The 24,848-nt window shown below is 35.8% G+C and overlaps 1 protein-coding gene across 1 annotated transcript; it reads left to right on the forward strand.

The window, feature by feature from the left end:
- The first annotated feature begins 9,957 nt into the window (after nt 1–9,957).
- LOC108678300 (zwei Ig domain protein zig-8-like) lies at nt 9,958–15,477 on the forward strand. The gene is made up of 5 exons (XM_018166676.2): nt 9,958–10,247; nt 10,567–10,739; nt 12,213–12,290; nt 14,227–14,386; nt 15,299–15,477. The coding sequence occupies exons 1-5, from the start codon at nt 10,196–10,198 to the stop codon at nt 15,475–15,477; spliced, it is 642 nt and encodes a 213-aa protein (XP_018022165.2). The 5' UTR covers nt 9,958–10,195.
- The last annotated feature ends 9,371 nt before the right edge of the window (nt 15,478–24,848 follow it).

Below are 24,848 nucleotides of genomic sequence, written 5' to 3' on the forward strand. Positions count from 1 at the left end.
CTACTCTTCCTTGAATCGCTTTGAGGATCGCTTTGCGGATCTCTATTATTTATTGAAGTCTGCCTCCAAGTCTCCTGGAAATTAATGGGTAAACAAAGGAAGAGTGCAGTGAGACACCAGTGCTATGCTTGTGTTATTTACTTACACCAACTACATTTACTTGGCCATGCATGCGGCACATTGCATTTCATATGTGTGATGTATATGTGATTAAATAAATGTACATATAATAATATTCGTGAAATCTTGCATACATATTCATAACATAACTTCTGTTGAAGCTTGTCTAATGGTATTTTGATGGTCAAATTCTCATTTCTTCATTCCGAATCGTACTCATTTCATCAATATTGTTCGGGACACTTGTTGCGGTACAATTTTTAGGACTTCTTCGCGTAGTTATTAAACACCGAAACCAATCCGTTGTTTGTCATACATGGCCAATAGATAAGCATGTCATACATGGCCAATAGATAAGCATGTCATACATGAGCAATAGATAAGCATGTCATACTTGAGCAATAGCGCCTCAAGTCGCGAGCGGCTTGTCCTTCGGAAGCGCAAGCTTGAGCCGCTGTGGCAGAGAACGAGCTGTACGTTCGAAACAGCCTGCTGTTTCGAACGCTGTACGTTCGAAACATTACATGAGCCTTTTTTACCAGATGAGCCCGTTCATCACGTTTTGTGGTGATATGATGCATTTTCATCGCGTTTTATGGCGCATAAATAACATATTTTATAAAAGATTAATAGCGTGTGTTACGATGCATTTACAGCGCATCCCAATTACAGTACATTCGTGGAACCATTTTATAACAAAAAAAGTGATTTTCCAGTTTGTTTCGTTGTTACATTAGCATTTTTTCAACTGATAACCCTGATTTTTCATAATTTGTTTAAATTTGCAAATCATTATCATTCTATATTATTAGAGAGTAAATGGACCTAATAAATCTATATGAATGATCTTGCACTTGAAAAGTTTGCTTCAAATTTACTACTTAGAAGCTTTTAAATCTAAATTGATTTTCTTCTAATGATTTTAATGGGTTTTCTCTCTTTTACTTCACTTTTTGACTAAGAATAATTGAATTCAAACTTTTGGGTCCTGTTACAGTGCACCCACGGAACTAAAATTAAGTTCTTTCAAAACACGGTAATGATAAGAGACTTAGCAATCATGAGAGACTTAGCAATTGTAAGAGACTTAGCAATCATAAGAGACTTAGCNATGAGAGACTTAGCTATCATAAGAGACTTAGCATTCATAAGAGACTTAGCTATCATAAGAGACTTAGCATTCATAAGAGACTTAGCAATCATGAGTGACTTAGCAATCTCTTTCGCTTAAATATTTCATCGTGCTCGTGACAGGTGCAAGAAATTAGCAAAGTATATCAATATCCCAATATAGGTTATGCCTTCGCTATTGTACAGTTAGGCGCATATTTATTGGCAACTTTCAACTCTAAATTTAAATATTGCACCTATATCCAAGATACTGATGAAATATTAGTGTGCTTGTATTAAAATGCTAGCCTGTAATCGTGTAAACTAATTTCTTACCTTAAAAATATATTATTCATTTAATAGTTTTAGGCATATCTTATTTTGTAAATTGATTGTTATTTTCCTCGTGCAAAATTAATGGCAACCTTTACATAAAATCAATTTAGCTCATCATTGTTGATCAAGAATATTCTACGTTGATCTGAGGATGACCCTACAACATTCCAGAACCTTGAAAAACACTATGTGCCTATACTATAAACCTATAAGCCAAGTTTGCGCTTGCTCAGTTAGTCGTTGGAAGCTGTCGCATAAACACATCTCCAAGATTATCTGAATTCAATTATAGCGAAGACTTTTGAATACTCACAGGACATAAGGAAGTGTGTAGTTGAACTACACAACAAAGGAAATGGATATCGAAAAGTATCATGAACTCTGAATGTTTCAATTTCATCCGTAAGGAATATTATTGTCAAGTTCAGGAGCACGAACCGGTCGTAATCTAAAATTAACCGAAAGAGATGTGCGTTCCTGCATGAAAATAGTAAATAAAGACCCGACGATCACTTTCAAGGAATTGCAATCACATCTGGCTTGTACTGGAAAAACTGTGGATGTGTCAACAGTGCGACGCTACCTCAACCGTGAGGGCCTTCACAGGCGTGTACCAAGGATGAAGCCACTGTTGAAGCCAATTCATAAGGAGAAGCGTTTGTAGTTCGCCAGGAAGCACATCGATGCTACTCAAGCAGAGCTCAATAATATATTGTGATCGGACGAGACAAAGCTTGAACTTTTTGGTGTGAATGACAACCGCTTTGTATGGAGGAAATCTGGTGAAGCTCTGCTGGAAAAGAACACTCTACCTACTGTGAAGTATGGTGGTGGGTCCATCATGTTGTGGGGATGCTTTGCTGCTGCAGGTACTGGGAAAATTTCTGTGATAGAGGGCATCATGAATTCAGAAGGATATCAACACATTTTAACTGATAATGTTAAGCAATCGGCAAGAAAACTGCATCTTGGACGGGCATTTGTCTTGCAACAGGATAACGACCCTAAGCACACAAGTAAATCAACACAGAAATATTTTGCTACACAGAAATTGAGAGTGTTGGAATGGCCTTCCCAAAGCCCAGATTTAATCCAATTGAAAATTTATTGAGGGAACTCAAGAGGCGTGTTCATAAAAGAAAACCCAGCAACATCGAACAATTGAAGACTTTTGCCATGGAAGAGTGGCGCAAGATTCCTACTAAAACATGCCAACACCTCGTAGGAACATACAAGAAGCATCTGTCTGCTATCATTGCTGCCAAGGGATGTCACACAAAGTATTAATTTAAAGTTGCCAACAATTTATATGCTTTTTTCAAAACGTTGCCATTACTTTTGCTTTTGGTGTTTTTCTAATATATATATATAAAAACAACAAAGATCTAACGTTTTACTATCTGTTATGCACAGTAATTAGATGTTCTTTGATCAATTTAACTGAAAATATATGCAGAAATTGCAATAAATGCTTCAAATTATATTATTTCTCAAATTAAATATTTTTAAGCATGTTGCCAATAAATATGCGCGTAACTGTATATACTTCAGTTCATGAAACCAATGTTTGGCTTCTTTCAATTCTCCCGGCTTAGGAGCGGTCATCCATTTTATTCATTTTGCGGAATAGTAATTAACGGAAGAATTTTTATTGAATTCGTAAATTATTAATTTAGGTCCTACTACATATACATAATAAAGGCTTTTGTTAGTTTCTATCTGCCAACTTAATGTGCGCGAACTTTGACACAAGTTTCTTCAAGACGTCTTAAATAAAATTTCGCCTAATTCTGGCTCACTCGCACTCTTCATTGTACTGCAGAAATATCTTTCTCAAGATATTTCTTTCTCAATATATTTCTTTCTCAAGAGATTTCTGTCTCGAGATATTTCTGTTTCAAGATATTTTTGTCTCTTTTTATCCCTCTGGTCAACACTGGCATACTAAATTTGCGTTCATTTAAGGAGCGCGATTAGGCGGGCCACGTTTCTCGTTTTTTTCCATTTAGTTTTTTTAACAGCGGCTGCACGACCTAAAAGTGCTTTTAGAAAACTCAAGTTTGTTCAGATTTGAAGGAGTCTGAAGTTGCGGCAATCCACTTGACCAACTCGAAAGAATGAATGGAAACGTTGAGGGCTTTTTCTTAAAAGTGTAGGAACTTCAATAAAAACTTCTGGTGATAAGCTTTGCTTGGAAATAAATTCTCTGAAGCAGGAATAATAACTTAGCCCAGTTTGCTGTGTTACGGGAACTTATATTTTTGAACAATTTTGATTTTGCTTATCAGGGTTTACTGGAATTTCTTTTGAACTAATTAACGTTTTAAAATGTAACATCCATTGTACTTTTGATTGTTTGCTCCATAGCGACAAGTTCTAACTATGTTCTTTCAACTATTTAGAATTAGTTACTAAATTTTCAAATCACGCAGTTCATTTGTATAAAAATAATGATAGCATTCATTGCTCAAACTTGATTGTTCTACAAATCTCGAAGAGAGTGGAAATATTTGCAGAGTATTAATCACGGTAACTCCTATGTTGTGTTCAAGAGAAATAAGATCAGGATAATATGTACAAATTTGTAACTAACGGATCTTTTATTGATGCGTTCCTCAAGTTATCTTGAAAATCGTTCCAGTCTAATTCAAGCTCGTTATGTACAGTACCTTAAAACTTTATTCAAGTTAGATCTGTTTTAATGCCCCGAAATGAAACTTTTGCCTGAACGCATTCATTCACCGTACGTGTAAGTATTTACATTAATTTTTTTTTTGTATCAGCTTAGCATTTATTGATGCCTTACTCATCTATTGAATTTAGTCGCGGAGATTATTTACGTATCTATTAACACCTCGAGCATAAATTGCGCACAAAACTACACGCTCCAAATTTCCTGCCTAAATTATCTTGAGTCTCGCGCCTAATACTTTGTTTATCAATGCAATATCACGTGTAATAATTCCTATAAAAGAAACTTGGAGTTGTACCTTGCGTGAGCTCCGAGCTCGGCTTTGTCTGAGTTCAAGACTGACACTCAAGTCAAGTGTAAGACGTCGCCTTGAATATTTTATCGTTTGAATGACCCAGGTAGTCATTACGACAGCTATTCGCTCCGAGGCCTTGATATTCAACACAGCTTGTTTATTCAGTCTACGACTTATTTCTTTTTTATACCTTATCTTTTTGCCTTTCTAGATCTCCGAATAAAGTTGAGTTTGAATTTCGTTGTATGCACAGTTTTCGTGTGCTTTGATGAAATGACCGAGAATATTGATTGCGGCGGTGATTTCTTAAATTTAATTTTAGAGCCTTATCTATATTGATATATTCTGGCCCTCATGATTTTGTTAATTTTTTAGTTCTTGTGCACAAATAGCATTTGTGTGCTGAGCGAGCTGCATCCGAGCGCATTCTTGTTTGACAATTTCGACTTCTTATCTATGTCAAAATATTATTACTTGCTTACACTAGATTGGATTAGGGTAGATTTAACCTTTCGTTTGCATTTCACCAATATAAGGGGGAAAATATATAAAACGTTTGAAGCTGAAATTGATTACATTATAGAATTTCTCATTATATTAGACTTGATAAAAACAGAGGTGTGCTTACTTTGGACCATTAACGCAATTATTTTTCTAAAATAAATTTCCATAACGCGCTCATAATTATGATGCAATAATGTCTCTAAAATATTAAAATTTCCAAATATATTAGTGGTATAAATTTTATTGCCTTCACATCAAATTTAAATGAAACGTCTCACCAAGCCATAAGTAATTTTTATCTTACGTCCTGCTTTATATTTCTCCAATCATGGTTATGTTGGACAATCTTGCCGTAAAAAATAATATTTTCATTCAATTTGCGCGACTCAGAGCCGTTAAAGAATTTTCATGTTAGTTTTTGTGTCACAGCCTTCAATATATTTGATGATTATTATTATCATTTAATTTTTAGATGATAATTTATTTTTTCAAAGAGGGGTTTGAAGACAACTTCAAGTTGTTAGCCCTTCGTCTTCTGCAATTTTGTTTTCTTCTATCAGAATTATATTGGCTTATAACTTAAATTTGCCTACGCAGTGAAAATAAAAAGGTTAATAATACACCTAAATCGAATTTCTATTATCTCTTATGAGCGAAGCCCAACATTTTTGTTGCAAGCCAACATTGCCTGCACATTTTTCTTTCTAAAAGACTGAGCGTTCATGGCCTAGAACAATTTGGGATCTAAAATTTAGATAACCAAATACTTAAAGTAATTTTTTATTACTACGTGATGAATTGCTTGTTTGTTTTTTAATTCGATCAATAACCGAACACATCGTATAATCGATCCAGCCCATAAGTTTGAAAGAGAATGAACGCTTTCTATTGCGGCGCCGAATATTCCGCTAAAAAAACCCTTTGCCAGTCATGTCGGTAGCACAAACATCGCTCGTTAAATTTTCTTTTCTTGGTGAAATTCCATAGTTGACGAATTCTCGGCGCTAAATCGGCTAGACAATTTCAGGTAACCATAACGAATATGTTCTTGCAGCCGCCCTTTTTCGTGCACGCTATTGGGAGGAAGCTCTTCAATTGCCGACTCTTTGTTCGGCCCTTCACTGTACTAAATTGGAGCGATAATAGGCCTAGGTTCATTTTACACATAACATGAGACGGCCCCAATTACGGGGAGCTGCGTTCGATACGAGCAAGTGTACAATTGTTCCTTGTTATTCCAACTGAAGTTTCAGTTCCCTATGGGGCAAAACTAAATGATGGGAAAAGGATGGGAATAACTCCGACTAACGTGTGAGCGATGATGATGAAGTGATGAATGACTCATTCAAAGTTTAAACGATGCATTTCATGATAAAATAGTTTGTCCACAGGTATTGATAAATGGCATAAATTTATTCATTGAAAGTTCAATATGATATGTTCAAAAGTTCATTATCGATAACCTTCCATTATTTTTTACGTTTTATTAACCCGATGCGACACGAATAAAAGATATAATCTCGGAATATTGCAGCGAAGCAATCAAACCAATGATTACTTCTATAGCTTTACTTAAAACAACAGCAAGTCTTGGAGCAGCCAATAATTAGTGTTGTTAGAAGTCTTTCAAAGGCCGGATTTACAGCGGCTTACTCGCGTAATTCGTGTAAGCTGAATGATAGGAGACATCAATCAGTCTTGGTTATCTTTCAGCAGTCCACTTGCTGAAGAGAGAATCGGATTCTGAAACCGCGGCAGTCGCATGGATTTCAGCTGGATCTGAGTCGGATCCACGTCAGTCTCATGGAATGCGGACGAACCTGAGACGGAATTGCGGCAGTCGAATGGATTTTGATTTAGTCTGAGTCGGAACAATTGCTGTTGCGTGGAGTATGTTTCTACGAGAAGCCCGGCATAATAGACATACGACAGCACTCGTGTAGAGCACGTCTGCATCAGTGTCCAGACAACTGCTGCAACATGACTATGTCTAAATAAGAGTCCCGAAGACGGCAGTTGCATGGAGTCAAGCTGAGTTAGAATCCATACGACGGGTGTCAACTTACACACGGCTGCGTCAAAGTCTGGATGATAGAAATGGCACGGAGTTCAGAGTCAGAGTCCGGATGACGGCAGTTCCAAGAGGCCATCTGAGTTTATGCCCAGCTTGTAAGCCGTTGTCTCACGTCGTCTTTATATAAATCATTACTGGATGAGGAGAGGTGTCGCGCTGCTTCAGCCTAACGCTATATAAAATTATCGTAAAGGACCTCGTAACTTTTCATTGATGTGCGAATCAGGTATTACACGTGATTCGTGTTTTCCTACGAACGCGATAAGAAACAAAATCGTATAAACTTGATGGATTACAATAATTTTGTATGTAATTTTAGTCCCAAGATTTCATTTTGGGTTTAAATTAAGACAGTGTTCGTCTGCAAAATATCAGAGAATTATTGTTACAATAGAAATTTATTAGGACAGCATATCAACAATGAATTTGCAATCATGTTAAGCGCGAAATACATATATATTTCATGATCATTAGAAAAAAACGGTAAGATGACAAGTTGAGCAATCTAATGTACGGTTTTCAATATCATTGAAAACTCTGATTGACCCCGTGGAAATAATAGCTACGACTAAAGTGTCAACTAAAAATTATTCTAGAGACAGTCTGGTCCAGGGAATTTTAGCTAATATTAAAGGAATTGCTTTTTTATCTTCTCACCCTTAGAGGCTTTACGGTGAACCTCTCCCTTTAATCCGGGCGTGAACTTGACGCACAATCTGTCCGGGTGTGAAAAGTTTGTTTACGGCGTCTTCACCGGCCGATGTTTTCCTTATTTAACGAAAAATATTTCTCAGGTTCTCAGAAAAAATCAGCTTTAATCTCAAACTTCTTGTAAGCATCAACCAACAGTTTTAATCAACAGTTAAGTAAAGTTTTTTTTTTCATCAAAAATTTTAAACTTATAATCAGACTTCCAGCGCTGAACTTTAGAATAATTTTGTTGCAACTGTCAAAAATTTTAAATATCAATTCATGTCCTATACTATGCACCACTGAGAAAAATTCATAAAGGAAAATTTTTTAAGAAGAAATAGAAAAGGAAAGACAATTTTTTCAAAAAGAAAGAAAAATTCCCTAAAGGGAAATTTTTCAAGGCTAAGACCCTTTTTGTAATAATTTAGCGATGGTTATGAGCTGGGAATAGTTTTCAATTCAACTTGATATTCATATATATTGATATATATGAATATTCTATTTTGAACTTACTAAAAACTATTCTCCCGAACTTCTAACCTATTTTTGTATTTGGCTGCAAATTGGATAAAGTCTTTTGCTTTGCATCATTGAATACAAATAATAATATTCAAAGACTTATTCCACTGCAAATAAAATCTTTTACTTTTACTTGCTTATATGTCTCATGGTTAATTTATATCTTAAAAACATGTCAATGGTTTTTAAACTGAATAAAAACTTATTTCTTGACCGAACACTCAACCTAAACACCAGAGTGCTGTAAATGTATATGTACCGGGTATCCCCCCCAAAAAAATATATTCGACTTTGAATGGCTGTAACTCAAAAAGTAATAGAGTTAAAAAAATTGGAAGGTCAGGATTTGTTCCCTATGTTTTTCTCCGTCTCTCCACCAAAAATCAGACAGATCGATGTAGCCATAAGCGTTTGATAGAACTTTCAGAGACATGTGCTAAAATCGTGCTTGCGCAAAGTTTTAGTAAGATCATTTTGCATAATCATTACGTTGTCTTGACATGTTTTCTTTTCGCTGTTCTATTTTTTGTATCATTGGTGAGACTAAAACATGGCAATCTTAGGTGAGAGGCAATCATGACAATCTTTGGTAAGAGACAATCATGACAATCTTTGATGGGAGACAATCATGGCAATCTTTGGTGAGGCAAAAACATGGCAATCTTTGGTGAGAGGTAATCATGACAATCTTTGGTGAGAGACAATCATGGCATCTTTGGTGAGAGACAATCATGGCAATCTTTGGTGAGAGAATCTCGCGACAAAGAAGAAAGAAAGAAGAAAAACATGAAAGAACATGGCAATCTCTCACCAAAGATTGCCATGTTTTTGTCTCACCAAAGATTGCCATGATTGTCTCTCGCCAAAGATTACCATGATTGTGTCTCACCAAAAATTGTCATGATTGTCTCTCGCCAAAGATTGTCATGATTGCCTCTCACCAAAGATTGCCATGTTTTTGTCTCACCAAAGATACAAAAAATAAAACAGCGAAAATAAAACATGTCAAGACAACGTAATGAGTATGCAAATGATCTTACTAAAACTTTGCGCAAGCACGATTTTAGCATATGTCACTGAAAGTTCTATCAAACGCTTATGGCTACATCGATCTGTCATTTTTGGTGGAGAGATGGAGAAAAACATAGGAAACAAATCCTGCTTTTCCAAATTTTTTTAACTCTATTACCTTTCGAGTTACAGCCATTCAAAGTTGAATATCGTTTTTTTGGGACACCCGGTATAAGTTACTGTACCCGTGTGCACAGAGTAATCGGTGCGCTTAATTAACATGGGTGTTAAGCGCACCGATGTTGTACCTATGGCACAGATAACATGGTTTCTGTTTAAATGATAGCTATGCATCCATTTATACAACACAGCGCATCCACAATGCATTTTGTACATACAGTGCATCCATCATTTGCACATGGTTGCTTCATTCAAAGATCTTCAAAGATCCATTCAATTCACAGCGAACATTCAAGTTACCCAAATTTAACTAAATTTCCATTCCGCCCTGAGAAAATTTCAATCGAAAATTTACGTGAATTACTTTTATAGACTACTCAGCACGAAGTCAATTATCATTTATTAATTAATATCAATTATACCAGCATTTTTTGGTTCATAACAATCACTAATTAGTCCAAAACCTTGATCATATTACACTAGCGTTCTTGCACGTTCGCTGGGATCTAGTCGCTTGAAATCCTTTGTCTAGCGCCATGGATTCTCTGAAATTCACCAGGCATTGAAACGCACGAATTAAAACCGCAGTTCACAGAAAAATTCACTAATTAGACGTCGGCAGAGGCGGGAAACGTGAGGAAATTTCTCTCCAGTTTCTGCCATGACTCCCCAGCAGCTGCTGCTGCTGCTGCTGACTGCCGCCACCTTGGTTGGTGAGTTAAGGCTAAATTATTAAAAAATTAAATTGAATTATTCTGTGGGACCTGCTAAATTATTAACAAATTAAATTGAAATATTCTGTGTGACCTTTATCAGTATGTTGTTAGCGAGCTTTCACCAGTATTTACGTCTTTAGTCAATAGACTATTTCATCAAAGGATCAATATAAAATGGAATTTTTCTAATAAATGTTCTGCCGAAAATGTTTATATACATTCCCTCTTGCGCTCTTTGAGAGCCACGGGACGCACATTTGATGACAATCATGTAGTTTGGCCAAGCCTGTCTATCACAATGCATGACCCACTACAGGTGGGTCAGAGTGGAAGGAAGAGACAGACTGGGACAGCAGTAAGTGGGCCCAACTGCACGCCACACCGAAACGTGGCCCAGCCTTCCTACCCGGCCTGCCCACCCGCGTGCTCACCACCGCTGGCAACAATGCCACACTCCCCTGCAGGCTTGCCAACCTCCGGCGCAGAACTGTGAGCCTCACGTCCTAGCTGACTTATAGTGTCTTATGGTACTTTTAACTTTAAAAAAATTATATTCGATTTTTTTTGTATTAATTGATGATCATACATTTTATTTTATGTATAAATTGACGTTATTTTTATGCTATGTAGCTTCTAGTGCCTGATAGAAACTTTTAGCGTTCAAAAAAATTTACGTTCGAAATTTATGTACTAATTGGTGATCATACATTATATTTTATGTATTAATTGACGCTATGTTTGTACTATGTACCTCGTAGTGTCTGATAAAAACTTAACGTTTCAAAAACAATTTTATGTTCGATGAACTATTAAAATTTTAAGGGAACCTAATGTAATGTTTTTTTAATCTACTGGAATGTTACGTAAATCATTTAATTCTTTGTAAATCACTTAAACCTTTTTTTATCTATTGGAAGGTGCTTGAAACATTTATTGTTCAATCGGTAGTATGCACGTCTCACAAAGCAGTTATTTACCTGTAAATTAAAAATACCTTTTTATGTATTAATTGATGTTCGATCGATTGTTTTACAGTTGCATAAATAAGCATGTGATGTTCAATAAATGAGTGCACCGTTACATAAAACATTTAATCTCAATTAGTATATTAAATTTCTTTGAATCATGTGTTAATGGGATAACTATATTGATTTTGGGACCATTAAGTATCTAATTGTTACCTATCAAGTTTTTCAAGACATATTAACTTCTAATGTTGAATTTAAACAAGAGTTGAAAATGCATCTCACCAACAATGCTTAAACACCAACAATGCTACAATGCTTCAAATTCTAAATCGAGTATTTACTTATTTTATTTAGTGGTATATTTGTTTCGGTAAAACTGATTATATTGTTATTAATGCAGAAATATAATCAGTTTGTGATTGTTTTACTTTAAACAGGGTCACTTTAAATTTGGTGTATAATTTCGCTAAATTAGGAAGTTTTATTAAACTTGTATCGGTCTGTTGAGACCGGCAAATGTAATTACTATTTGTGCTTACTTATATATGTAACGGTATAGTATACGATTTATACAACAATCTTAATGGATGAAAATTCATTCAATTAATTAATTAATATTAATTAATTAATAAAATTGTATAATAAAGCATTCAAAAGTTCATTTTTTACCCAAATTTATAATTTTATCTAGAATCTTCTGCATAAAAAGAAACTTTTAATTGTGTTTCAGCAAAATTGTGTGATGAAAAAATTATTCTAGTTGTGTTGTATATCATAACATTTCTATTATTATTGATAATATTTCCTTCGATGTTTATTAGCAATTCGATTTTGAATTTATTTAATTCAATCAATTTTCCATTTAATTTCTGAATTAGTGAATTCAATTAATTAATTCGATTATATATTGAACTATTTATTTTCATTTTTATTAATTACTTTTTTAAATAAATTAAATTAAATTTTAATAATTTTTACAATTTATGCTTCTCAGGTATCCTGGATACGCCAGGCGGACCTGCAAGTTCTCACTCTCGACGTCTTCACCTTCACTTCAGACTCGAGATTCTCGGTATTGAGAAACAAATTTGTACCGAAAATAAGATAATTTCCTTTTATAAATTATCCTATCTAATATCCTTGCTCATTAGAGGGTAAAAATGAGGGTCTGTATTATTTGTATCACGATTTCTCTCACTTGACCATATCGTGGGATAAAAAAATCAGATTCCATCTCTCGATTAGATTCTATATATATTTCGTCTTTCGACTCACCCGATTTCTTATTGTTGTTGTCGGCGCGTTGAATCAATTCATAGAAATGAACACAATAGTTCTAGGCCAAATCCAAATTTAGCCACGCAAACTCAGTACGGAATATTCATAATGAAATAGGAATAATAGGAACTGACCGAAAATTATAATAAATAAACACTTGTTTAGAATTAAAGGAATGAACAGTAATTCATGTGAACCAATAATTATTATAATGAAGTGGAAAAACTGGTTGGGGGTCTGAGGCTGACTAGCGTTAAGTGCAAGAGAGTTAATTCTAGCTGACAGACAGTGATAAAGCTTCAATAGTGAAATAATATGGATTGAACATCCAGCACTCAACCAAAGGAAACACATTTACAATTATTGTCCTAGTAGTTATTTACAATCCCAATATTGTGCTAGTAAAAATAGCCCTACATACGCACTCGCCCAACTATTAGGTCATCTTAATGCAAGCCATCAACTTAAAGTAGGCAGACTGCTAAAGGATACTGCGGACTATGGGTCCTAAAATTGGTATAATCAAAATAAGAAAATTAATTGGTGTTGGAAATTAAATGAACAAGATTGAAAAAATATAGATTTTATTTGTGGATGGAAGATCATGGTAACCCCCGGTTTCATTGTAATCAATATTTTATTTCCAAAGGCAAATGATGGGACCAAATGATATAGCATTTCACGCGCATTGTTACATATCATCTTCAATGTAGCATATGCATATCATCATCATCAATGTAACATTTCATTATCTGTACAACATTTCCTGGGGGCCATCTCATTCAAATTGTGCCACACTTCCTGCAAGTATCACTGATACGTCCTTTTATCGAGCTAAACTGGTCACGATGAAACACTCAATAAAAAAAAGTGCACCACTAATGGGACAGTCTCGTGTAACTAGCCCAGAGTAACTAGTAATTTGTTACAACATCGCGGAAGCTTAATTCCTGATTTAAAAGCTCATTAAAAAAAAGAACTTGTATAGATATCTACAATATAAATTTTGCAGAAAAAGACATTGCTTGATTTTTGGTACCACTTAGTTTTAAAGATGACATGGGACAATTGACGGCCACTTTAGTCGATGCATTCAGTTAGTTGATTTTTGAAATTCCGTTCAACTCGCTGAAGCATATTGACGGGTATGTTGGCGATGACTTGGCGTATGTTGTTCTTCAGAGGAGGTAGGGTCCTTGGACAGTCATTGTAAACAATTAAAGTAAGATAACTTGCCCTAAATGTGTTCACCCACTTGAACACAATTGGGCAAGTTATGTGTTGCGTCCCTAAGTGTGTTCCGTTCAGGAACCCTACCTGAAGTACGAATACGGAACCGAATACGGAATGCTCCGCGAGTACGCGATAATGGAACAACCATTCCAAAAGTACGCCTCGACAGCAAACGCACGCTGCTCACTTGTCCAATGCATAGTGGCAACTGACAATGCTCGGAACAAAACTTCATGACCTTACCTTTCATATGAGATACTACCAGCCCTTTTTGTGCATCCGGCTGCTTGGCGCGAAATGCAAAACAGGAAGTTTACGTGAATCACCCTGTAAATCATTTTGAACTTATCTCACACCCGGTAGCCAAAACTATATTGTCTAACTATTACTAATTTTATTGTATTATGTAATATAACTATTGTATTTTAATTTCAGTAATTTTATATCTATATTTACTCTAGTATTGAAATATTACTATTATTTTATGATCCCACAAGATCAAGAGCACCCACCCGTCCCCCAACTCCGTGCACACGGGGTCTCTGGGCTCCTGGGACTTGCGTATACGGGACGTGTCCCAGGATGATACGGGCGTGTATCTCTGCCAGATCAACACGCGCCCTACGCTCGTACACGCCGTCACACTCTCCGTTGCCGGTGGGTTTTTTAATTATGTTATTAATTATGTTTTACATAATAATAAATGATATATTGATACTGTGGTAATACTGACGTTCAATTAAATGCTAATTTCATAAAATGTCCTACCTCAGATTTAAGAACAACTAATCTACGCGTTACTTGGAAACATTTGATTTATTAAGTCATAAGTCAGCTCTAATAACTCATGATCACCGTTACGTTTATTCCTTTTTTTTAAATAAATAATTTTTCTTCGCAATTTTGGTCCATTCATTATGGGTGTTTTTGTTTACATTTAGTCGCTTTTGATAATAAAAGCATATTATTAGTCAAGTATTCTGCATCAACCTTATTTGATTCGTGTTGCAATCGCCAAGTTTTTTAAGTGATCATTTTGTGCTGTGCACCAATGAATGTTGAAATTGAATCACAAGTTTACGTTTGACGTAGACATTTTTTCGCTTAAATTTCTTAATCAGGGCTGGATAAGAGGACCATAGTGCAGATTAATACTTACTCCAATACAGAATAAGCGTGTCAATTAACCCGAAAATGTCGAATTTTGTCCATAAACTAATATTCTGAAACGTAATTTAAATTTTTTGTTTTGAACTTTCTAATTTTCTATGCTTCCTGTATTTAATTAATACATTTGTTTACCGCTCCAATTTCAATGTATACTTCATTCATACTAACATTTAATATATTTAATCATAATAACATTGACCTCAATACATTATTTTTCTAACCTCAATACATTATTTTTCTAATCCTCTATTCACTTTTTTTTATTCATTTGAAATTATGGTAAATCTACTTCCTAGCTTGAAAATTTTTTGCTACTGTCAAATGACCGCTTTAAGTTCCATAATTAAACGTAATTATCATCAATAGTTAATAATTATGCACATTCGTGCCTTGCCTCAGACGGGCTTCCGCGCATCAGCGGTCCGCGCGAAGTTTACCTGCACGCTGGGTCTCGCCTGCTGCTGTCCTGCTGGCTGCTGGCGCCGCCCCACCCTCCGCCTGTCGTCTGGAGCGTCAACGGCACCTTGCTTAACACCTCCGCTGACGCCCGGTGGGTGGCGAGAGAATTAAACATATAATGGTGCGCTTAACACACGCTGACGCCCGGTGGGTGGCGAGAGAATTAAACATATAATGGTGCGCCTAACACCTCACCTGCCGCCCGGTGAGTGGCCAGAGAATAAAACATATAATGGTACGCTTAACATCTCCGCTGACGCCCGGTAGGTGGCGCGAGAGTAAATGCATATTGAAATGCATATAATGGTGCGCTTAACACCTCCGCTGACGATCGGTGGGTGGCGCGAGAATAAAACGTATACTGGTACGATTAATACAGCCGATGACGCCGGGCAGCTCCTTATGACCTTATGATAAGTTTGGGACTGCCTAGTCCCCGGTCACGCTGACCGGGGACTAGGCAGCGTTAGGACTCGTCGTCCACCCGCCCGTCTTCGTCGCTAGGCAGGTCACCCCGCCCTCGGGTTCCGGAGGTAACGTTGGACGTGTTCCCGTCTATTTGCCCTCCTTTGGGCCAGCTGATGCAAGATGCTGTTGCTTGTCACTTGCTGAGGGTGGTTTCCCGTTACTGGACAATGCCGCATCTTTCTCAGCCACTTGTCCAGTCGTCTCTTGAATGTTGCAAGGGTAAACTCCCCTCCTCTCAGCGCTTTTGGTAAGGCATTGAACAGCTTCGGTCCTACCACGGACAGTGATCCCTCACGAAGAGTCTGTACTCTGGCCACGGTTCGGTTATTAAATGGGGGAACCCTGCACAGTCTCCCCCTCCTTTCGTTGTAAGGTGTCACTATTCTGGAGGTCTCACTCTCAAAGTTGGGAGCCAGTCCAGTTATCATCTTCCAAGTGTACAGTATGATATCTCTGCAAACTCTAGCAAGGCGGGATAAATGCTTAAACTGGTGTGTGCTGCCGCTGAGTGAGTGACTTGAAATCTAATTATTATTCTTGTGCCATCTTTCATAACTTAATTAACTTTGATGCTTGTGCCTTGTTAGTGACTTGATTATTAACGCCTAAAATGTCTTCGGTTAGGGGACTATCAACACCTGGTTTGCTCGATAGGGGACTAAATTATCTTTTTGATTGATTCATGTCACTGGGATTTCAGTGAGGCCGAGTGAGTATTAATGAAATTACTCACATGACAGAAAGGATAAGGGGACTTCCATAGACTTTTCCGAGAATTAATCAAAAATTTATTTGCACACCAAACGAATGAATGGCGCTGAGAGTCATCCTTAAGCCTGATAGCGATTTGCATCCGCATCTATTTTCCAATGTTTGGATATGCAGCGTCGAAATTTCAATTGGAAAACTTGGTATGCGATAAATCTATCGTCTATAATTCATGCTTTGCGTACTGAGGGTACACGTCTAATATTTTTCCACATAGAATTTCCGAAAAAAAACTTTTACTTTGTATTTGTATATTTTGTGTTATTTGGTTTTGAAATGAATTAATCAGCGCCTAGATAATATCCTTTGAGGGCGAAGTTCTGGATATCAAAGAGTTTTTATTCGCCTATTATGATGATGTTAGGCATCATACGACCAGCACCCCGCGCTAAAAGCAGCCAAAGATCGGGTAACTCTGCGGGAATTGAGGCCAGGACTTCGTTCCTGTCTCTCCACATATTGGAATACATTTCAATGCCTGATGAGGTACAGTGGCAAATTCTAGGTTTGATAGTTCAGGCTACTTTCTTTATATTGGAATGGGCTGAACTCATGATATGAGACGCTTGATGCTTATTGATAATAAAATATATATATTTTTTGCATATAGCAAAGCTAGAACGCGCCTATGAGAATCCATGATCATGATGAGACAGGATATATGGAATACTAACAAATTCATTTCCATGCTTTTGGTAAAATATTTTTGCGCTGATCCGTTGACATTTAATGTATGATTTTCAATTTTGAAAATGCTGAAGATGCAAGGGGTTCAGATGGAAGTTTATAATGAAATAACATTTTGGGACCTTTGAGGGATAAAGGTAATTAATTACATCAACAAGTGATAACTATCTATTGCAATATTCATGATAATCACATACATCACTAGAATTATTTAAACAACTCTAAGCCCACAAATAATGTTTTATATTTTTCCTAATGATGAATTACTTTATGTTGAATTTATTCGATTAAACAATATCACGAAAACCCCACGATCTTTGATCTTTCCATCTAAAAAGAGTTCTTCAATCGATTCCAAATTCCCGATATCTTTAAGTGACTAAAATATAGTTTTGTGCTTTCAGCAACACCGTCTGGGAAGACGCCAGCTGTTCCACCAAACAAAACAAAAATAACTGCACCATTCATGCAGAGAAATGAGTCCTTTTCTAAATAATAAAGTACGTTCTGCACTGTTGTGGGTCATCGGCAAATGATGCGTGCCAAATCCACTCCCAACTCGTGCTATTTGTAAGAGAATTTGCCACGTTTTGGACAATATTACCCATTTATTTTTTTTTATATGCGTGTAATCTCCCTAAGCAGCAGCACAGAGCGTCCAAGGAGACTTTTAAATTTCATTTTCAATAAAAACGTTCTTGGTGCTGGTGATTATCGTCTCCAAACACAAAATTCATGCGACGATGACCGAAATTCGCAGAATAATTGTCCAAAGTGACAACCGCCAGTCGAGACCGGTCTGTTTGGAAATTATTTGTTCTGAATGCAATTAAACAACGGTTTAACTAACTTAAAAATTATGCAATTAGGCAGACCAAGTCAATACATATAATCTGAAAATTGAGAGTTTTGTGGTGACTCATAACTGAAAGAATTCCCGGTTGCCTGCTGTATTTACTTCATTGGCAAGCTGCGTGAGCCACTGGATATTGGGTCATTGATACCTAAATACAGATACTGGAATCAATGAACACTCATTAATACCTGTATAGTGGGGCCGTTCGTTCTAGTGGTTCATTGATACGTAGGACATGGAATAGCTGAAACTCTTCATTCAGGTTGAGAACAGAGCCACCGAGTCTCCCGAAGATCCTGTGGCAAGAGCAGCATTGCAACACAAAACTTGCTTTCGAGCTCTGCACAAGTGTAACTAAATAATTATTTCTCAGATCAAACCGCGGCTGACAGAGAACGCAACGTCAGCCAACGATAAATGCGATAGTTGAACAAATCAATACTTTTGTCAAAGAGATATTCTGACAGATACTATTTTATTTGCTTGAAAATCTAGAATAGAGAAGCGGTACAAAATCTTTATGAGAAATAAGGCTGGCGTGAGACCGGCGGTATTTACTGTAAAACACAAAAATATCCGAGTTCTACACTACAACCCGGCTGCTTTTCTCATTATACGACATAGTGAATAACAGTGATAAATTAGCTGTTATATTTTACATGGCTCCGTATTAAAAATCACTCGAAAATTACCTACACATCATTTAATTTGTGAGCAATCTCAGGGAATCTGTTTGTCTGCTCATGCAGACACGACTTCATAAGAATGAACATTTCAAACTCTGTAAACAGCCCAGGTTTGTATAAATACCCTGCAAGTGAATAAGAATAGAGTTTGCCTCCGAGCCCCAGACAACATGAGTGTTTTTCTCGTCCAACTTTACGCCTGCGAGAAAATTGACCCAACTTGAATGAATGCCCACGGATTTCCTTGGCTCGTGCAGTCTCCAAAAAAGGTTCTTGTTTCGATATTTTTCTCTTACATTATTAAAAGAGATTTTGTAACATAAGAGCAAATTCTTGGACTCAGTTGTCCATTCAGTCCCCTGGTTATGATATTAAATTTCTCAAATGAAAGAAAAAGAAGAGAATTGATAGTCCGCTTTACGAACCAAGATGCCTAAAATCAAATAAATTTTGAAGCTCTTGCCATTTTGCAGGAAAAAATACATGACGAAAACAGATATTCCAGGTCATTGTGTTAACTATTTTCTATCATTATGTAACCTTTTCTGATATTAAATTTATCGTTGTATATCATGAGTATATATACACCTCGGACAACATCTAACGCAAATCAAAATTTTACCCTCACGGTTCCACTGATCATGAATCGTCCGATCATGCATTACGATTGATAATTTTCTCGTTGTCTGCACTATGATGATGAGATCAATAATATTCAGAATTAAAAATTCGATTCATTTGCGTATACAAATAGGAAGCAACGTTTTTGATGGTTTTAATTATTGGCGAAATACTCCAGAGAGCTTTTTTAATAAAAACAAATTATTCCCATAATAGTAAGTTATCTTCAAAGGATTAATTTTAATGAATTTTGATAATTAATTTACACTGTTATCAATAATGACGCCATGTTTTTTGTATTTATTTATCACCGAATTTATATTGATATCTATCTTTTACAAGCAATAAATCACTATTACATTTTACACAAGTACTCAATGAAATGGCGTACTCAATGAAACTAATTAAATCTCAATCCATACATTTACTTCAATATCCCGCTAAAAATATAACTGGGGTCTTAGCTAGTAGGCTTCTGGCGAAATTTAACAAATCTTAAGGAATATTATTTGAAATATCTATACCGAAAACTTCTCTTTTGCAATGCAAATAAAGTTCTGAATCAAGCTAGAGTCTTGGTTGCGAAGCATTATACTGTTTTGTATCATCTTGAGAAAAGTCAAACGAAATTACTTCAGGAGTTACTGGTGATATCGGTATATAGTTTAACATGAAATTCCATCAAACTTTTTGCGTTTGTTATGCTACCTATGACTCCTGTTCACCGTCCTGTATTGTGAACTTTGTAATAAAGTTTGTGAAGCAATTTTTGCCTTAATAGCAAAAACGGGACTTGAAGTTATGAATTCGATGGAAAGTGATAAAGTTTTAGATACAATGCTTACCGTCACCAGTGTTTCAATAATGTTCTGGAACACATCACATAAAAAGAGAGAGAATTGCATTGTAGTCTGCCAGCAGTGCCGGTGTATTAAATATTAAGAATTAAACATCAGGTACAATTACAGCACGAGTATTCCGGATTACAATGAGCTCGTTTAAGCATTGAAACCTATAACTAGTCTTTATGACTAAAATAACATAATACCTACTTATATTATTAGTTTGCTTATATCGCAAGTTCACAAGGAATTTATTTATCGATATTTTCAATATCGATATGGTGAATTTTCTTGGCGTTTTCTTTGCTTTTAAATTCCTTGTGAATATAATACCTAAACTATTAAATAAATTACATCCACTTCTCCAAATCAATTAATTAAAATCTCATCTCATTGCGCTCACTTGTTACGCACACTCTCTTGTTGTTACGCACAAATTTCGAAGGAAGTACGTAGGCTTGAAAAATCTTGACATTTCCGAACTAAAATATCCAACATAAAAATAAAACATCCAGTGTATTTAAATTATTTCGCGCATGCAGCTTGCGTGACCTCACGTTCCTACAACAAGACTTAGCTGTAGCCTCTTCCATAGTGTACAAGAATGGAAAAATTGAATTCTATCACATGCGATCCTAATATTTTATTGCGTAATACAACAGCCTGTATTTAAACTTTGAAAATAGCTTGAGAACAATAAATTTGTTAGAATTAAATATTTACTAAAACTTGAAACGCTAATTGACGAACGTATAGGGTAACGTGGGGCAGCGCGCCCCCCACTTTTTTTAAACTAAATTTTTGATGAAGTTTTAATTGATAAGAGGTGGTTCTTTGTTTTGTTTAAAGGTACAACTAATGAGGAATGTATGATGTGAATTAGACGCCTATAGAGTTATTCAATTTTTAATGAAACACTATTTTGTAAAAAGTGTCAAAATGGGCCCATTACACTTCATCCCAGTGAAACTGTCGACCGGCGGTAGAGAACACGGACCAATATCTGCCATACTTAGCGAGAAACCCGCTATGGGCCCGTGACCCGCAGTGGGCTCGCTGCCACATGTTACCCTAATTTAAAAAGGTTTGTCACACGTCGAAACCTTTCAGTGTACCTCCCCTCTTAATTTATTCGCTATTGAAGTTACATTTAGATTCTTCCACAATGTTCAATCAGCATCGAAGGGGAGTGACAAACATCTCTGAAATCCGAAGCCAAAATACAGTCTAGTATCAAAGTGAAGTCTTGTTTAGCATGAAAGCTTTTTTTGGAAATGCGAGTCCGGAGGGGCGTTCAGACAAGAACAAAAGTTTATTAATGAGTTTAGAGTTTCACGGTGAGGAATAATGTCGACGATGTTTCTAAGCTACGGAAACATTTTTCTGTTTTCAAATGCTGGGAAAGATGTTGCTAGCTCCATTTTATAGACTCAATTAAATTTAATACTGTTCAGAATACAAAAATGTTAAAATTCAATTTCATACTGTTTCAAAATACTGTTCATCCTAAAAATGCAAACACTCATACTCAGCAATAAATACATATTGAAGTCATTTTCATTGAAAGCGACTGAACACCTGTCCCTGCTTGACGTGAAAATTATTTTTATTATAATGATAAAAATACTAATATTCGTTTGAGGACGTGAAAAATATTATTATTATCATGATAAAAATACTGATATTCGTTTGAGTTTAAGTTAATTTCGCCCTGAATTTGTCCATGTCAGCGGCGGCTTGAGTCTGTACGAGGAAATCTTGGACGGTCGGTCGAGCTCGCGGCTTTCGGTGGAGGCTGTCCAGTCTGGCGACTCAGGCAGCTACTCCTGCGGGGCTCTCGACGGGCGCCAGGCGTACGTGCTGGTCTTCGTAGTGCAAGGTATATAATTTACTTCACATTAAATTAATATAAAATTGACGTTAATATAAAATCCAGGTTTATATAAAATCAAGGTCAAAGTTAATAAAAAATTGAACTTAATGTATGATCAAAGTTAGCTCAAAGTCTATCAAAGTTAATAGCTGTCCACACTCCAGACTCTGAGCCAGAAAGCGAACTTGAGAAGATAGAATTTTTTTCGTTGACCTTTTGCTGTGCTTGCCATCGAGAGAATTTATTCAGTGTAAATATTTTCAGGATAAGTGGGTGTATGATTAACAGAAGATTAAATTGAGTAAATTTACCCATTTAAAATCTCAAAAAGGAAATAATTGGAAAAAATTTGCTTGGAATCAAGTATCGTTTTAGACGCAAAATGAAAAAGTGCGCTGTAATTTATTTACTCAAAAATTTCAGTGCAATATTTTGTATGAAAATAAAAATGGATCGGTTGACTTCCATACATTCCTGTTATAGGTTAAAAAATGTTACAGTGTTTAAAAAATGTAAACTTGATCCTTTATATGAACAGTTTTGCGCATATAATTTGTTCTTTGGTCGTGATTACTTTATGACGGGATTGTCCATGGAGTTATAATCATTAACAGTCATTAAATGAACCATATTATTCGTCTTATTTTAATTTCTAGAAATAAAAATTCATTAAAGTCACTTATTATTTTAAAATCATGGCCATTACCTAGCAGTTAATTGCTATAAATTTAATAATTGGTACAATTTAAAACCCACAAATCCAAAAATGAAAAAGATTCATTGGTAATAGATTCTTCTGCTTGCTGTAATTCAACTAATAACGTTTCCAATCATTCGTGAGGAAAGAACATTATAATTGAGGGTGAACTGAAGAACGGAGGTGAAGCGAATCCATTGATGTTGTCAGGTTTCTCTAATCGCTCGTCTAGGTCTTCATCAAATTTCAGGAACAACAACCGAACTACGGACATGAGGCGTTAACTTGAAACTCGAATCTTCATTCTCGTGAAAATTATTATGCTAATTAAATAAATCTGATTAGATAAATTCTATAATATATTCGAGATTATATTTTATGCTTATTTTCGAAAAGTAATTATGTTTTGAGGGAAAACAGTAGTCTTAAAAATTTTTTGCCTGGTCGTAGTTCACATAACATCCTAGTTCACATTTTTCGAAACAATTTTCCCCGCAACTCAATGAAGTTCTAAAAAGCAACAATCATTCACCAAACTTAACTTTTTTGTGTGTGTATAAAAAATCTAGTTTAAGTTTTTTGTGTGTGCATGAAAACTTTTTTGTGTATAAAAAAACTAGCTGGTAGAGTTAGTCATAATTACATTGGTCGATCCATCAAAAATAACACGATCATAGTGCCCTGCTAAAAGAAATAGTCAGAGTAGAAGGTTGTGACCGATTTAATGAAAAAAATCATTGAGTTCTATTAAAATGAACCCATTAAATGATTGCAGAGAAGCAGCCGGCAGCCATGCATCACGACAGCGGTGGACCGACCAAAAGCCTCAGTCCTGCTGCTCTCGTGATTTCTACTCTGCCCTTAATTATCAGCATTTTTAATGGTTGTGTATCTTATCGTGATTTTAGAATAAAAGCTGACCAACATTATTGGTGGCATATTTATGCAAGATCCATCGCAGTTCTTGTTTTAAGAGTCACTCCATCGATCTGAGCAGGAAAAAGCAAAATTTTTGTCCTAGTTTGCTTTTTTGGATTATTCGATTGGGCCTTTCCAATATGGGGTATTTTATAGTCTCCTACTGTGATTAATTACCATAATTTAATCTGTAATCCAGCATTTAAAACAGGAAATTAGGAAAAACAGGAAAATAATGAAATCGAAAGGGTAATTAAATAAGAAAAATGAAATACAAATTTTGTGTATGGCGATAAATACATTATAATATAATAGCGGTTTCAGCGTTTATTAGGACGTAGACCTGCCGCCGATTCTTAACATCACAGAACATTCACAGCATTTTGCAGTCTCGAACTCGCAACTCACTGCTACAATTCTGCTGTGCTTAACCGCCCGGCCTCCTTGCCGATTCTGACCAGAAACTGGCGCACAGAGCTGGGATCGAACCCGCGCCTCTCTGCGCCAATCTTGTTACTCTGAACTTTAACCTCTGGGCCACCCCGCCTACAAATACATTAAATTTTATATTATTTTAAAACTTTAGAGCCGTGAAAATTGCAAAATTCTCAATAGATTGAGTTTTGATTCTCCTTGAGTTGTTTTAAATTCAAGTTGACGGCATATTTTGATGCAGCTGTTTACACTTTGCATTCCAATTTTTTTGGGAAAATGTCGTTGGATATAACTATATATAAGTCGAGCTTGTTCAAAGATAGATATTTTTCTTAGTGTAATAACACGGCGTTCGTAATTACAATAGAATATTGATATATATGTATTTATTGGAAACAACTTAAACGACGTTATTATTAACTATTTGTATACAAATTTGGTTGGCATTTTTTACTGAGAGCAGCGTTGAAAAAATTAATATAGTGAGCGAATTCACTTCAAAAAATATGTGTCTACGGCACAAATCCACATAAAAGTTTAAGGTTTCGGATCTAATTGCATACATATATAGCTCATGAAATATATAGTTTCACACAATTTAATACGGAGCTGAATGCTTACTTCAAAATTAAAATGTCT

This window comes from Hyalella azteca, unplaced genomic scaffold, assembly GCF_000764305.2.
Source record: "Hyalella azteca isolate HAZT.00-mixed unplaced genomic scaffold, Hazt_2.0.2 contig8735, whole genome shotgun sequence".
NCBI classification, from domain to species: domain Eukaryota; kingdom Metazoa; phylum Arthropoda; class Malacostraca; order Amphipoda; family Hyalellidae; genus Hyalella; species Hyalella azteca.